This window comes from Panulirus ornatus, chromosome 17 (assembly GCF_036320965.1).
Source record: "Panulirus ornatus isolate Po-2019 chromosome 17, ASM3632096v1, whole genome shotgun sequence".
Taxonomy (NCBI): domain Eukaryota; kingdom Metazoa; phylum Arthropoda; class Malacostraca; order Decapoda; family Palinuridae; genus Panulirus; species Panulirus ornatus.
The window spans coordinates 39,190,438-39,206,333 of NC_092240.1; the positions used below are offsets into that span (position 1 = coordinate 39,190,438).

The window sequence follows — 15,896 nt, forward strand, 5'->3', positions numbered from 1 at the left end:
CGCCCAACGTGGGGCTCGAACCCACGACCCCGAGATTAAGAGTCTCGTGCTCTACCGACTGAGCTAGCCGGGCTTATATTAACTCACTACGTTTGAGTATGTGGTTCTAAACGAGGTTAACAATCATCATCATTAGCTCCTAACAACTCATGTATTATCAGCGATAAAGGTCAATAACTCTCCTAAGGTCACGTGATAGATACATAAGCGGATCGGACCATGACCTTATCAACGTCCTGAGACCCCGGCTTGATGTGTCAGGTTTGATAAGAGGCAAAACATCCTCTCTGATGTTGTGAGAGTAAGGCACTAATGGTTAGAAGATAGAAAGTGTGTCTGGAGACACTTTCCTCTCTCTGTGATGTTGTGTGAGTGAGTTGGTCTGGACAGGTTTATCCTCCAGTATGATGTTGTGAGAGCTACTGTACCTGGATGGCTAATCATCCTCTCTCACGTTATGAGAACAAGTCATTGATGGATAGTAGATAGTTTGTGTCTCGTGGATAGATTTACGTCTTCCTGATATCACGAGAGTAAAACAATAAAAGACAAGAATCAACATTTGTCTCAGACAATTTCAAGTTCTGTGATGCCCTCCGGTTAAATCATACCATGGATATACTGTAACCATAAGAAGTGTTTTGCTCTCTTGTTATATCTAACCATATATGTCCAGTCTGAGTCCAGATCTGGAGAATGGAGACACATTCCTGGGTCATTAAGTCGCTCATGTTTTCTTCTCTGTGTCATTAATATTTTCGAAAAGGAAGATGAAAAGAGACGTAGAATCAATCATATTAACAGTTTATCCTTCTCTACATCTCCGTCTGTCTGTATGTCTGTTGATCAGGAAATATAAACATTTCTATCAACGTAAAGGTAAGTGCGGTGAGCGTTCTCCCCTAGTCCCACCGTTTTGCCACCACGTTAATTCATGAGTTTCTGTTTTCTTTCTGTATTACTAACAGCCTTGTTTGGATCAAGTAGTCTGCTACTGCTTGAGTTACTCTACATTCCTTCGTATTACCCGCCTTTTTCAGTCAGAGAAGAAGGCTAAGGTTGCAGCTGAACGGTTGGATAACCCGTTAATACCTTCAACATGAGGACAGTAGAAGGTAATTAAACAGTACACTGAACATATAATTCTTTTACTGAAATAACACAAGAAGTTTACGTGGCAAGGTATGTTAGAGCCTCATAGTTCCTGCCTTCTGCTCGCTATGCATCGATTTAGCCACATTCCAATAAAACAAAAGCTGTTTTGCTTAATAGTAATATTCTGAAATACGAAATATTGTGTCTCAGTCTTTCTTAGGTCGTATGAATGTTAATGATTGTGTCTCTATTCTATGTTGAATTGGATATAAAGATCCCTTAAGAAATGCATGGAAAGCTGAACCAACGTAACGTAACCTTACCAAGCCTAACCTAAGACTTCTCGCAGATGAGATACTGAACAAGGAATAAAGAGAACACGAAGGCGACGTCATCAAAGTAAAATCCTCTCAAGGAAACAAGATCATTTGATGCATATAGTAACCATTTCTTCCTTTATCACTATAATTACATATATTATCGGCTGTAATTGCATGAGAGAGTGGAAGAGTGTGGGAAGAGAACCCTCTTGCTGTTTTGACCTTACCTTTTATCTATCGAGTATGGAATATGGGTTGTCGAATGTACTCCGGCAGATAACTTGTTCATAGGCCAATAGGGACTTTGTTACCTATTTTGCAAATGTAATCTTTGGTAATTTCTCTCTCTTAACTCTCTCTACAATTCCATACTTGAGCTTTCTAAACATCTCATGGAATCATGGCAGATTGGCGGTGAATCGTATGATCAGATGTAATTTTATATCACATCAAAGAAAACTGTTATCGCCCAACGTGGGGCTCGAACCCACGACCCCGAGATTAAGAGTCTCGTGCTCTACCGACTGAGCTAGCCGGGCTTATATCTACCTACAACGTGTGAGTATGTGCTTCTAAACGGGGTTAACAACCATCATCATTAGCTCCTAACAACTCATGTATTATCAGCGATAAAGGTCAATAACTCTCCTAAGGTCACATGATAGATACATAAGCGGATCGGACCATGACCTTATCAACGTCCTGAGACCCCGGCTGATGTGTCAGGTTTGATAAGAGGCAAAACATCCTCTCTGATGTTGTGAGAGTAAGGCACTAATGGTTAGAAGATAGAAAGTGTGTCTGGAGACACTCTCCTCTCTGTGATGTTGTGTGAGTGAGTTGGTCTAGACAGGCATATCCTCCCGTATGATGTTGTAAGAGCTAGTGTACCTGGACTGGATGGCTAACCATCCACTCTCACGTTGTGAGAACAAGTCATTCATAGAATGTAGATTGTAATGGCCTCGTGGATAGACTTACGTCTTCCTAATATCCCGCGAGCAAAACAGTGAAAGACAAGAATCATCATTTGTCTCAAACAGTTTCAAGTTCTGTGATGCCCTCCAGTTAAATCATACCATGGATATACTGTAATCATAAGAAGTGTTATGCTCTCTTGTTATATCTAACCATATATGTCCAGTCTGAGTCCAGATCTGGAGAATGGAGACACTTTCTTGGGTCAATGATCATTAAGTCGCTCATGTTTTCTTCTCTGTGTCATTGATATTTATCGCAAAGGAAGATTAAAAGACGTAGAATCAATCATCTTAACCGTTTATCCTTCTCTTAATCTCCTTCTGTCAGTCTGTCTGTTGGTCAGGAAATATAAATATTTTTATCAAAGTCCACACACGCAAATATACATACCTATACATCACAACGTATACATATACATACACAAACAGACATATACATATATACACATGTACATAATTCATACTACCTTATTTCATTCCTATTGCCACCTCGCCACACATGAAATAAAAAACCTCCTCTCCCCTCATGTGTGCGAGGTAGCGCTAGGAAAAGACAACAGAGGCCACATTCGTTCACACTCATTCTCTAGCTGTCATGTGATAATGCACTGAAACCACAGCTCCCTTTCCACATCCAGGCCCCACAGAACTTTCCATGGTTTACCCCAGACGCTTCACATGCCCTGATTCAATCCATTGATAGCACGTCGACCCCGGTATACCAATCCGATTCACTCTATTCTTTGCACACCTTTCACCCTCCTGCATGTTCGGGCCCCAATCACTCAAAATCTTTTTCACTCCATCTATCCACCTCCAATTTGGTCTCCCACTTCTCCTTGTTCTCTCCACCTCTGACACATATATCCTCACATATATCCTCTCGGTCAATCTTTCCTCACTCATTCTCTCCATGTGACCAAACCATTTCAAAACACCCTCTTCTGCTCTCTCAACCACACTCTTTTTATTACCAGTGTGTAGAGGATGGTGAAATAAGGAGAAAACGGTGTGTAGAGGATGGTGAAATAAGGAAGTAAAAAGATTTATCAGAGAAAAAGTTTTTCTTTTTCTTTTTTTCAAATCATAAAAGAAAAGTTTGGATTAAAAAAATAGTCCAAATTTCAAGTCACTAAAGAATAGTTTAGATTTAAAAACAAATCCTTATCTAAAGTCATATAAGAAAAGTTTAGATTAAAAAAGGTAATGCTTTTTATCGCTTTTTTCAAGTAAAAGAAAAGTAAATTCCTTTTTTTAGACAAAAACTTAATTTCAAAAAAGAAAACGTTTTAGAGTCACAAAAGAAAAGTTTAGATTTTGATCAAAAAATCATTTTTTCAAGTTTGAAAAGTTTAGATTTAATGAAAAAAACTTTCCTTTTATGAAGTCATAAAAAGAAAGTTTAGATTTTGAAAAATTAAAAATTTTAAAGTCATAAGGGAAGTTTAGATTTCAAAAACAAATATCCTCTTTTCAAGTCATAAAAGCAAAGTTAAGATTTTCAAATAAAAAAAACGTTTTTCCTTTTTTCAAATTATAAGATAAAAGATTAGGTTAAAGAAATCCTCTTTTCAAGTGATAAAAGAAAAGTTGATAAAAAATTTTCCTTTTTTCAAGTCATAAAATAAAAGATTAGATTTTGAAAAAGATTTCCTTTTTTCAACTAATAAAAGAAAAGTTTAGATTTAGAAATGAAATATTTTTCCTTTTTTGAACTTATAAAAATTATATGTTAAAAAAATTAAACTTTGTTTTCCTTTTATGAAGTCATAAAAGAAAAGTTTAGATAAAAGAAAATCCTTTTTTCCAGTCATTAAAGAAAAGTTTAATTTTCGAAAGAAAAGAAAGAAAAAGTAAATGAAGGTAAAAAGACTTCCTCACAAAGTATCAGCAGTGGGGCATCAGATGGCCTTGGGGACAGGCAATGTATAAGCAGTGTCCCGCCATTCGTGGTAGGGGATTGCCCCGGGAATGTCGTCACCAAGATAGTGGTCGACACAGTCATAGTAACGGTTCAGACGGGCGATATCAGAGCGGGACAAATCATCCTGCTCTCCTATTGAGTGGTTGTGCCTCCCCTTTACTGTGATGGTAGGAACTGAGGCATCCTTAGCAAAGCTATAAGTTGGGTAGTGGAGGATGCTGTCGTAATCATAGGGTAGCCCCATAGTCGCCAGATAACCGTAGTAACCTTCGATCTTGGCGAAGTTCCTCATCCGGTCAGGAACAATGTTCGTCAGGTTGACGAAGATGTAATCATCCCGGTCGGGACGTGCTTGCTCGTGGTGGAAGCCAGCGGCGTGGAGCATTTCGTGAGCGAAGGTTCCCTTACGTTTGAAGCACTTCCCACTCAGGTACATTTCCTGTGACGACTGGCCTATGTAGCCTACGTATGAGGAGCAGGTAGGCCTTCTGACGAAGGTTATATGTGGGACGTCCCAGCTCCCGGCTGCAGCTGTGTACCTCACGCAAGAGACCGAGTTCAGGTAGTTCATGTTGGCGTAAATGTATCCCTTGAACTTTTTAGGTACGTTCTCCAGGTTTAGCTTGATGGTTTTGTCGGGCCATCTCAACTTGGTGGCCAAGTCGATGGCATATGACCGGTCAATCATCTCCCTCTGTCTGGCTGATTCCTGTCTCTGGGTTGGAGCCCCACTGGCTTTCGACGTCTCATCAACCACACCAACACCCACGAGCACTGCCACAAGCACACACACTGCCCCCAACAAGACCAAGAAGTAGAATGGCCTTTGGGTCATTTTCTTTACCCAAGAGGGGATTCCGGGTAACGCATGTGACGTTATATCCTTGATGCACATAATAGTTGAGATGGAGCAGGGGTAAAAGAAATTATATACAAAGATTGCTAAACATTTTCAAAAAGTTCGTAGTGAAGATACAGACGTTAGATGGAGTACAGACGACGATAGCCACATACCTCGTGTAGTGATGATGATGGGTTAGGGTCAAAGTTTTTCAAAAGTCAGGTCAAAAGCCAGTGATGGCAAGGATGTAAACAAGTTAAGGGAAGTAGTGGACATTGCCTTTGTCATGAAGCGTATGATTCAAGGGCAAATGGGGTCGAGAATGTAGTGAAGATAAGAGTGTGATGAAGATAGCCTTTCACGATTATGGCGTAGTAAAAGCACTGAAAATGAAGGTGTAGTGAAGATTATGGTTTAGTGAAAGTAGTGAAGATGTGGGTGTAGTTAAGATTCTGGTTTAGTGAAAGTAGTGAAGATGTGGATGTAGTTAAGATCATGGTTTAGTGAAGATTATGTTGTAGTAAAGATTGTGATGTAGTGACGATTATGGTGTATTGAAAGTAAAGTAATAAGATGAGAGCGTAGTGATGATTGTGGTCTAGTGAAGACTGTGGTTTAGTGAAGATAAGGGTGTAGTGAAGAGTATGGTGGAGTGATGATTATGGTGTGGTGAAAGTAAAGTAGTGAAGATGAGGGTGTAATGATGATTGTGGTCTAGTGAAGATTGTGGTTTAGTGAAAGTAGTGAAGATGGTGAAGTGAAAATAGTGAAGATAAGGGTAAAGATCATGGTGTAGTGAAAGTAAAGTGTTGAAGATGAGGGTGTAGTGAAGATTATGCTTAAGTGAAGATTATGGTGTAGTGACTATTTTGTTTTAGTGATGATTATAGTTTGGTCAAGATTATGGTGTAGTAATGGGCTGTGTGCGTGTGTGTGTGTGCGTGTATGCGTGTGTGTGTGTGTGTGTGTGTGTGTGTGTATGTGCGTGTCAGAGTTGAGTTAACATCAAGTTAAAAGCCAAAATCATAAGAGTAAATGACACAAAATATGTCAACATACGTGAGTGGAATCGTGATGTCCCCTGTTTTACCAGTCACCTTCCTGTTCATTGTGGAGGATGACAGTCACAAACATCTTCACTACAGCATCGATGGTAATTCACAACAAAGACTTTTGTCGTGACCTGTTAGCCGTCAGGACAAAGACCATCTTCACTACCTCCTCATCTTCACTACGCACTCATATCATACATCCATATGATTGATGTGAAAGGCCGTCTTTAGAGCATCTCATAATAACATCAGACCATTGTAGCACCTTTACTACAGTACACTGTACCATCAAAAAATGGACACATCTTCACTACTGTTTTCTATGACATCAGAACAGGGTTACATGTTCATTAATTTGTACTATAATTTGCTAACGTTGTCATATCTTCAATACTATAGACTCTAACATCAGAACATTTCCACATCTTTGCTACTGTATTCTAACATCAGAAAATAGTTATATCTTCGCTACTGTACACTTTATCAAAACATTTTCATATCTTCACTACAATACACTCAACCTCAAAACATTGTCACATCTCCACTACAGTACCCTCTATCATCAAGACATTAGCATATCTTCACTACTATGCTAACATCAAAACTGTCACATCTTCACTTGTCAAATCTTCGCTGCTGTACGCTGTATTATCGCAATGTTTTCATATTCACTATTGTACACAGTAGCACAGGACAGTGTTGCAGCTATACTTTTTAACACTCTAACATCAAAACCGTCGTATCTTCACTACTGTATTCTATAGTATCAAAACATTGTAACATGCTCACTACTGTAGGCTCTCACATCATAATGCTGTCACATACTTACTAATGTACTCAATAACATCGAAGCATTGTCGTATGTTCACTACTGTGTACTGTAACAGCAGAATATTGTCACACATTTGATACTATGCACTCAAAATATTTTCACATTGTCACTACTGTACACACTAATATCACAGCATTGTAATATGTTTACTAATGAGCAATCTAATGTTAAAACATTGTCACATCCTCACTACTGTACACTATCAAAATATTGACACATCTTCCCTTCTGTGCACGTGTGTGTTTGTGTGATGGCTCACTTGGTTTGATCTGGTTTCAGGGGTATATAAGACCCCTATCAGTGAGGAGCAGGTCATTTCTAATGGTGCAGCCACCAGAGAAGGACGCAACAATGGTCTCCCGCGAACTTGTTGAACTGATCAGATACAACGACGGTGCTCCCCCACAGGATTCATATCACCTCCTCATGGGCACACACAGAACTGCTCAGCCTCTGTCACAAGAGGCATGCCTCCGGTACATGAGTGTCTCAGGGGTACACCTCTTGAGCGTTGGCGAGATACACAAAATTTTGTCAAAAACACCAAGCCCTATTGTAGGGTGTACCAAGATTGTTCTTGACGTCCATCTTCCAGAGGAAGGAGAATTGGAAATGGGTCATGGTATGTTTTTGATTTGTCAGGAGGGGTCCGTGGTCCATGCAGTAGTATTCTTCCGAACCTGCAATGGTCAGTATATATATTACGATCCCACTGGAGGGGAATCACCGCTGGCATTGATTTTGTTCGTGCAGAAAATTTTTAAATCGGGAGACAGACTTACTCTGCCCAGTGTGAGACCCCAGCATGAGGGATTCAACACTTGCACCTATCACTCCTTGGCCTTCTTGGAGTTCGCAACCCGCTCGAAAATTACCGACCCCTTCGAGCTGATTTCCACCTTCGTCAGCTCCATGGGTCCAAACAAGGAATACAGCGCGGTATCCTGCGTGCAAGAATTACTCAGAGAATTCGATAATGATATAGATATCACAATGAGGCAGACTGAAGCAGATGAAGAGGTCATCACTGACATTGTAGAGGATGATGTCCCGGAACGATGGGTTACATACCACCAGCTGCGTTAAACCAGACAAGAAGTTTCTTTGTTTTGATTGCATAAATAATAGCACATATCCACAGTCAGGTAACTTTCATGGACAAATCTGGTAAGGTCCAGTGCGGAGAGGGTCAGAGTAAGGTGGCGAACTCAAAACAGAAGGAGAACTATCTCTCTCCCGCTGCTGCACCCGCAGACTTTAACTATGATACAAACACGCATACCGACAGTAAAGAAAAAAGGTAAATTTAGTCCAAAAATCAACTCCAAAGAAAATAAGTTTAATATACACAAAAGCCGGGAGCATTATTACGACGGGCGGTTGACTTTGCAAAGCGACAAAGCTTCGTATCGTCGTATATAAGAATGCTAATTGGCTGGCCGGTATGACTATGCGAGGAATTACTGAAACGTTGAAAAGGTGACCTTCTCTAGGGGACCCCCTTGCTATGGACCCCCTTGCGATGAGACTTTACGACGGAAAAAAATCGTTGTTACATATTTTATATCTTATATTATCATTTATGCATTAAACGCATTCGAGAATATCATCATCTAATGCTAAAGAGATAGGAATTCCAATAAAAGTTACAGGAATATATTTTTTCAAGACTGGTGCGAGTCTTACTGCTACTTGAGAATAGTCTTTTCTCGAAAAGGAATATCCTTGTAAGTTAAGAATAGTCCTTAGGAATTCTTCAAATATACAAGACAAAGGAAGAGAGTACAAGAAGGAATTGGACCGTTACAAAACGAACATGACAAGGAAATGGCTACCATACTAGATAGTTACATTAACTCCGTATACACAACTCCGTATTCACAACATCTGGAATATCGAAACCAATGAAAATGTTTCAATGATCTGATGAGGAAGAGTTGAAGGTTAGAGAAATAATGAGCTCTGGAGTACTTGGATACCTGGAGCAATTAAATCTCAACAAGTCCAACGGCCCAGATAACTTAGTTCCAAGATTTTGAAAGGAGGTCATGAGACAAATGATATACCCCATAACCAAAATATTCAACAAATCTCTGTTGCCACCTGACTCATATATATAAAGAAGGAGACAAAAAGTGTACCTTGAACTACCGCCCAATTAGTCTTATGTCAGTTTTAGGCAAAATGATGGAAAGAGTGATATGAGATGAAATTGTCACGTTTTTAGAAAACTTGATTATATCGGACAACAAACACGGTTTCCACTATAGAAGATCCTGTCTGACGAATTTACTGGATTATTTTGATGTTGTTTATTGAAATTGGGACGAAAAAGTACCATCTAAAGTAGTATATTTAGATCTTCAAAAATACTTTCGCTAAAGTACCTCTATAGACTTTTACATAGATTCAAAGCTCACGGAATCAGTGAAGAACTCCATACATGGATCAGAGACTGGCCTACTGGAAGAAAGGCTAATTCTTTCCATAATACATATGAATGACCCAAAACTCGGTCTCATATCTAAGATCTCCAAATTTGATGACGATACTAAACTAGGAGGTAGAGCTGTAAACAGGTGGGACTGCGAAATAAGTCATAGAGATCTCAATTTACTAGCAGAGTGGTCAGACAGATGATAAATTGAATTTAATGTAAACTAGTGTAAAGTTGTGCACTTTGGAGCCAAGAATATACCTTACAACTACAAGCTATTCGGAAACTCTCTAACTAAAGAAAATGAAGAAAAGGATCTTGGAGTTGTCATTAGCCAATATCTGATGCACACAAAACAGTGTCAAGCAGCAAGTTAAAAAGGTAGCCAAATGTTAGATTTCATAGAGGAACATAGACTACAAGACACCAGAAACAATCCACACACTTTAAAATTCTCTAGTAAGACCACACTTTCGATATGCAGTTAGGTTCTGGTCCCCAAACCATTAAAAAGACGAGGAAAAATCATAGCAAGCAACAAGACACACGACAAAATTGATCCCATCCTTTAGAAATCTAGCATACGAAGAGAGGATAAAACGATTCGATCTCTTCTCCCTTGAAACACGTAGACTTCGAGGTGACTTAATCCAAGTGCTCAAAATTCTGAACAAGTTTAATAAAGTAAATCCGAACATCTTTTCGAAATATAAGAAAATACAATTATCAGGACAAATGAAATAAAAGTCAAAGCTAAAAGATGTAGTACGAAAGTGGGATAAAGCTTCTTTTCCTGTAGGTGTGCTGAGCACTGGAGTAAGTTACCGCGAGACGTAGAGAATGGTAAAACTATAAATACCTTTAAAAGTCGTTCAGACAAATATCTTATAGATTCAGGTATACTTTGAGAAAACGTCAAAAATAAACGTATAAATGACAGCGATAATAGGGACACTAGAAGGCCAACGTGCGGCAGCGGGGAGTCGGTGATAGCGTACTAAAGTACTGAGTTGAATTACTTTTCTTATGTCAAGTTAATTTTTCTTTTTTGTCAGACAACCCAGTCGTGCTCCAATCAGGCCTCCTGTTGTCTGTCTTTCTCATGTAAATTCAGGTAAACTCCCAAGAATACAATTACACAGAAGTAGATTGGACCCCAAATCCCCTGGCATCCGGGTCTGGTTAACTTCGAGGGAGCATAAACTGCAGAGGCTAACAGCGGTAACTAACACACTCACAGCACAACAATGTTCTCTCTGTTATCTGCTTAACGAATAATAAATGTTCTGTGAATTTTTTTTTTCCTTTCTCTATCATACCTTTTATGCGTAGTATTATTATGCTTTAAAGTTGTTTGCGGCAGGGGTGTGTAATGCTTCCTTGGGTAATTTCCTTATGGATGGGGTGATTACGGAGGGAAATGCAAGAGCTTTGGAGAGATGGGCGAGTATGCAGTCATTGGGGATGAAAGGGCCTGGGAACTGAGTCAGTTGTTGTTCGCCGATGATTCAGCTCTGGTGGCTGATTCGAGTGAGAAACTGCAAAAGTTGGTGACTGACTTCGGAAAAGTGCGTGAAAGGAGAAAGTTGGGAGTATATGTAAATAAGAGCAAGATTATCAGGTTCATTAGATTTGAGGGACAAGTTAATTGGGAAAGTTTGAATGGAGAAAAATTGGAGGAAGTGAAGAGTTCTAGATATCTGGGAGTGGACTTAGCAGCAGATGGAACCATGGAAGCGGAAGTGAGTCACAGGGTGGGGGAGGGGGCGAAGGTTGTGGAAGCAAGGAAGAATGTGTGGAAGGAGAGAACGTTATCTTGGGGAGGAAAAATGGGTATGTTTGAAGGAATAGTACTTCCAACAATGTTATATGATTGCGAGGGTGGATGTGTTGGAAATGAAATGTTTGAGGACAGTATGTGGTGTGAAGTTGTAGTACTTCCAACAATGTTATATGATTGCGAGAGTGGATGTGTTGGAAATGAAATGTTTGAGGACAGTATGTGGTGTGAAGTTGTTTCATCGAGAAAGTAATGATAGGGTAAGAGAGGTGTGTGGAAATAAGATGAATGTAGTTAAGAAAGCAGAAGAGGGTGTGTTGAAACGATTTGGACATATGGAGAGAATGAGCTAGGAAAGATTGACAAATGTGTACGAGTAGGAAGAGAGGGAAGTGATTGGTTCTTAGTGAATGTCTGTTTGCGGTAGGGGTGCGTGATGGCTCCATGGTTGTTTAATTTGTTTATGGATTGTGTTGTTAGGGAGGTGAATGCAAGAGTTTTGGAGAGAGGGGCAAGTATGCGGTCTGTTGTGGATGACAGGGCTCGGTAAGTGAGTCAGTTGTTGTTCGCTAATGATATAACACTGTTGGCTGATTCGGGTGAAAAGCTGCAAAAGCTGGTGACTGAGTTTGGTAAAGTGAGTGAAAGAAGAAAGGTGAGAGTAAATGTGAATAAGAGCAAGGTTATAAGGTACAGTAGGGTTGAGGAACAAGTCAATTGGGAGGTAAGTTTGAATGGAGAAAAATTGGAGGAAGTGAAGTGTTTTAGATATCTGGGAGTGGAGTGAAGGGCCATCAAAGAGCTGTATGGTGGTGGTTAAGTTTGTCTGGATGTTGATGACAGGTGCTTTCTCTCTAATGTGAATGGCTTCTGATATCTGTAGTCTCACACGATCACTGCAACTAGTAATAATGTTGGTGTTGTTCACTATAATCTCCCTTTTTAATCTCGTTTTCCATGCTTTTGTTTATGATGTTGTTTGATTACACCTTTTTGTAAGTGGAGCGAGAGGCAGCGGCTTAGGGTCCAGGATCTATATCCAATGTAGTTTATTCGGTGGGGCTGACAACGCGGTAGGTCGCTCTCAAAGTTTCAATGATACCGATGTGGTATATGATTACCGATGCAATATTGTGGACTGTCACCCCCACCAAATAAACCAGTGTTCTGTAATCTCTGTTCCTGGCTATGAAACCTAACATTTGGTTGCCTTTCTCAATTGCTGCTTGACTGTTTACTGCACTTCTGATTATTGCTAATGACAACTCCGAGGTCCTTTTCTTCATTTACTTTAGTTAGAGAGTTCCGAATAGTTTGTAGTCGTAACGTATATTCTTGTCTCCAAAGTGCATAACTTTACACTTGTCTGCTTTAAACTTCATTTGCCATCTGTCTGACCACTTTGCTAGTACCTTCAGATCTCTGAATCATTTCGCCGTCCCGCTTGTTTCCAGCTCTACCTCCTAGTTTAGTATCATCAGCAAATTTAGAGACCTTATGTATGAGACCGAATTCTTGGTCATTTATGTATACCATGAAAAGAACTGGGCTTAGGATCGACACTTGTGGCAACCCACTCGTTACGTCGAACCAGTTTTATATTACATGCTTCTTTCTTCCGGTAAGCCAGTCTCTGATCCATGTACAGAGTTCTTCACTGATTCCGTGTGCTTCAAGTTTATGTAAAAGTCTCTTGTGAGGTACTTTATCGAAAACATTTTGGAAATTTAGATATACTACATCAGACAGTAATTTTCGTACCAATTCTGATAAAAAGCATTAAAGAATTCCAGCAAATTCGTCAGGCAAGACTTCTATTGCGAAAACCGTGTTGATTCCCCGATATAATATTGTGTCCTAGAAACGTGACAATTTTATCTCGTATTATTTTTTCCATCATTTCACCTAACACTGACTTAAGGCTAATTTGATATATAGGAGTAACATTTACTGGATCCCAGTCAGTTGGCACCTGACCATCCGATAGGGATATGTTGAATGTTTTTGCTATGTGGTGTGTTAGCTGTCTCCTGATCTCCTTTAAAGGTCTTGGATCTAAGTTATCTGGGCCGTTGGATTTGTTACGATTTAATTGGTCCATGTATTTAAAGACTTCAGATCCTTGAAATATCTTCATTAGTTGTGGTATTCGAGATGTTTCTTCTATTGTGAATACGGAATTAAAAGAATGATTTAGTATGGTTGCCATTTCCTTGTCGTCAGTAGTTAGTGAATCATATTCGTTTCGTAATGGTGCAATTCCTTCTTTTACTTTCTTCCTTTGTCATATATATTTGAACAATTCCTTGGGATTATTCTTGACTTTCTAGGAATTTCTTTTTCCTTCCTCATACTCACACCGGTATATGACCTTCATGTAATCTCTTTGGATTTTGATTAATTCCTGATGTTTTTCATCGGTTCCCATTGATTTGAATTTCTTATATGTTTTCTTCTTTTGGCGAATTAGTCCTTCTATTCTCCTATTCACCCATGATGGTTTTGAAGTATTGCAAGTTCTCTTCGTTATTTGTGCATTTGTTTATTTTCAGTCTCGAGTAATATGTCTTTCGAATTATTCTATATTTCCTCTTATGTGTAAACGTCAAGAAGTTTTGTCCAATTGGTAGTTTGAATTTCGTGTCTAATATTTCAAAATTTGCTCGCCTGTAATCTGGCATCAAGATTTTGTCATTTATTTCATAATCTAAATTCATCTCTAACCTAATAAAACTATGATTGCTGTTTGAAAAACTTTCGCCTACTTCGCAAGAGTTGACTAATTTTGCGTCACTGGCGAGGAAAAGATCAAGTATGTATTTACCTCGAATTAGTTCATAAATTTACACTTCTCGAGAAACTTCTCAAATCAGTTTCGTTAATTTGTTCTCTCTCGGTCACCTGTTAACGTGTTCCAGTTTATGTTTGAACCGTTGAACTCTCCTACTATTATAACTTCTTTACTCTTTACTATAGTTCTAATTTCATTGTATAGCATCTTTACTTTTGAACTTGTCGGTAATGTCAATATAAAGAGTCGTGTATGTGTTTACTTTCCTTATCTTAATGGCACTTAGATTATCACCGTAGATCAAAACTTCACCACCCACCCTGTACAAGCGATCTTTCGTAAGTATAAGCTCCCAAGAGGCTAAACCATCTCATTTTGTGGGCACTATTTCAGATTCATTCGTACAAAACAATGAGGAGTCGTTTTAAAAAGACAAAATCCCTAAATGTAAAAGTATCCTTATAGATTAGTGAGTTTTGATGTGAAATCGATGTTCACCAACGCCCCGGTAAATAATGTTTTAACCTTCCTCCTAAACATCTTGGGAAACATCATTGAGGGCACCCCAGTAAAAACATAATTAAACTAATAAGATTATGTGTCGATAATTCATCTTTTGTGTTTGAGGGCAAACATTGCACACAACAATTACGTATTGCCAAGGGTAATCCCCTCTCCCTTGTGTTAGCAAATATTAACATAGAGCTTTTTGAAACACTATAAAGGAACGAAACATAGTTTGGCTCCGATATGTAGACGACCTACTTTACTTTTCTCCTAACAATTTACCCACTGATGACTTTCTACATAAATTAAACTCATTAGCGCCCTCCATAGAATTTACTCATGAAGTCCAAATGAATAATAAGTTTTTCCTTTTTGGATGCAGAGGTCATCAGGGATAAAGGTATCTTGAAAACTAAGCTTTACAAAAAACCTACATATATACTACTGTTTATGTCCACTATCATTCAAATCATCATATCAATGTAAAAAGATCAGCGTTCATATTCATGTGCCTGAAAGCATATAGGATTTCAGATTCTGAATTGTTAGATGATGAAGCTGAAATGATAGAGAACATTGGACAGAAGCTAAGGTACCCAATGAATATACTTAACCAACGGCAGAATATAGCAGACACTTTTCTATAATGGCCAAGATAATAAGCCAGAACGTCAAAGTAACCAAAGAACCCTTGTCCTTCCCTTCCATAATAATTTTTTCGAATGTGTTCACATTCTCAAAAAATTTAATGTGCATGTAGTATTCAAATATGACAACACCATCAAGAAAGCCCTCATCAAAAATAACCCAACAAATGATACAGGTTTTATCTATAAAATCCGATGTAAAGATTGTAAAAAATTTTACATTGGGCAATCGGAGAAAGATTTGGGAACTAGGATCTCATAAATATAGTGTTAGGACGGCCCAACAGAGCAGCGGCTTATTCCAACATAAGGCTGCTTTGGATCACCATATCGACTGAGAAGGAACTAAGACCATAGATAAATCATATTCAGTCAGTGAAAGAAATGTAACTGAATCATGTTTGATCTGTGATACATTCGATCATAATGTAAATATGTCCTTTGGCCATCTTAAATGCGACAAACTGTTAACTGAAATTAGTATCAAGAAGCATTTCCCAGAATAACCCTGTCCACACACCATGTAAGAGCAGGAGGGTCAGACACGTCCGGTCACATCAGTAGACCTCACTGCCCACCTGTATCAAATTCACCTCTACCAGCATCGTGTAGATCCATACAAGGAATTATAGTTTGTGGCTGACCCGTATACTGCGCTGTTGTACAAACTAGAGGATCCATGGCAAGGGT

At 39.0% G+C, this 15,896-nt stretch overlaps 1 protein-coding gene and 2 non-coding genes across 3 annotated transcripts; all 3 read right to left on the minus strand.

Annotated features, from left to right (window-relative positions):
- Positions 1-73, minus strand: TRNAK-CUU (transfer RNA lysine (anticodon CUU)). Its single transcript has one exon. It is a non-coding gene; the product is annotated as a tRNA-Lys (tRNA).
- Positions 74-1,881: 1,808 nt separating this feature from the next.
- Positions 1,882-1,954, minus strand: TRNAK-CUU (transfer RNA lysine (anticodon CUU)). The gene has a single exon. It is a non-coding gene; the product is annotated as a tRNA-Lys (tRNA).
- A 2,084-nt stretch (positions 1,955-4,038) lies between these two features.
- LOC139754473 (hatching enzyme 1.2-like) lies at positions 4,039-6,248 on the minus strand. The gene has a single exon (XM_071671740.1). It carries the CDS (start codon positions 5,212-5,214, stop codon positions 4,297-4,299), a length of 918 nt encoding a protein of 305 aa, XP_071527841.1. The 5' UTR covers positions 5,215-6,248; the 3' UTR covers positions 4,039-4,296.
- Between the last annotated feature and the right edge of the window lie 9,648 nt (positions 6,249-15,896).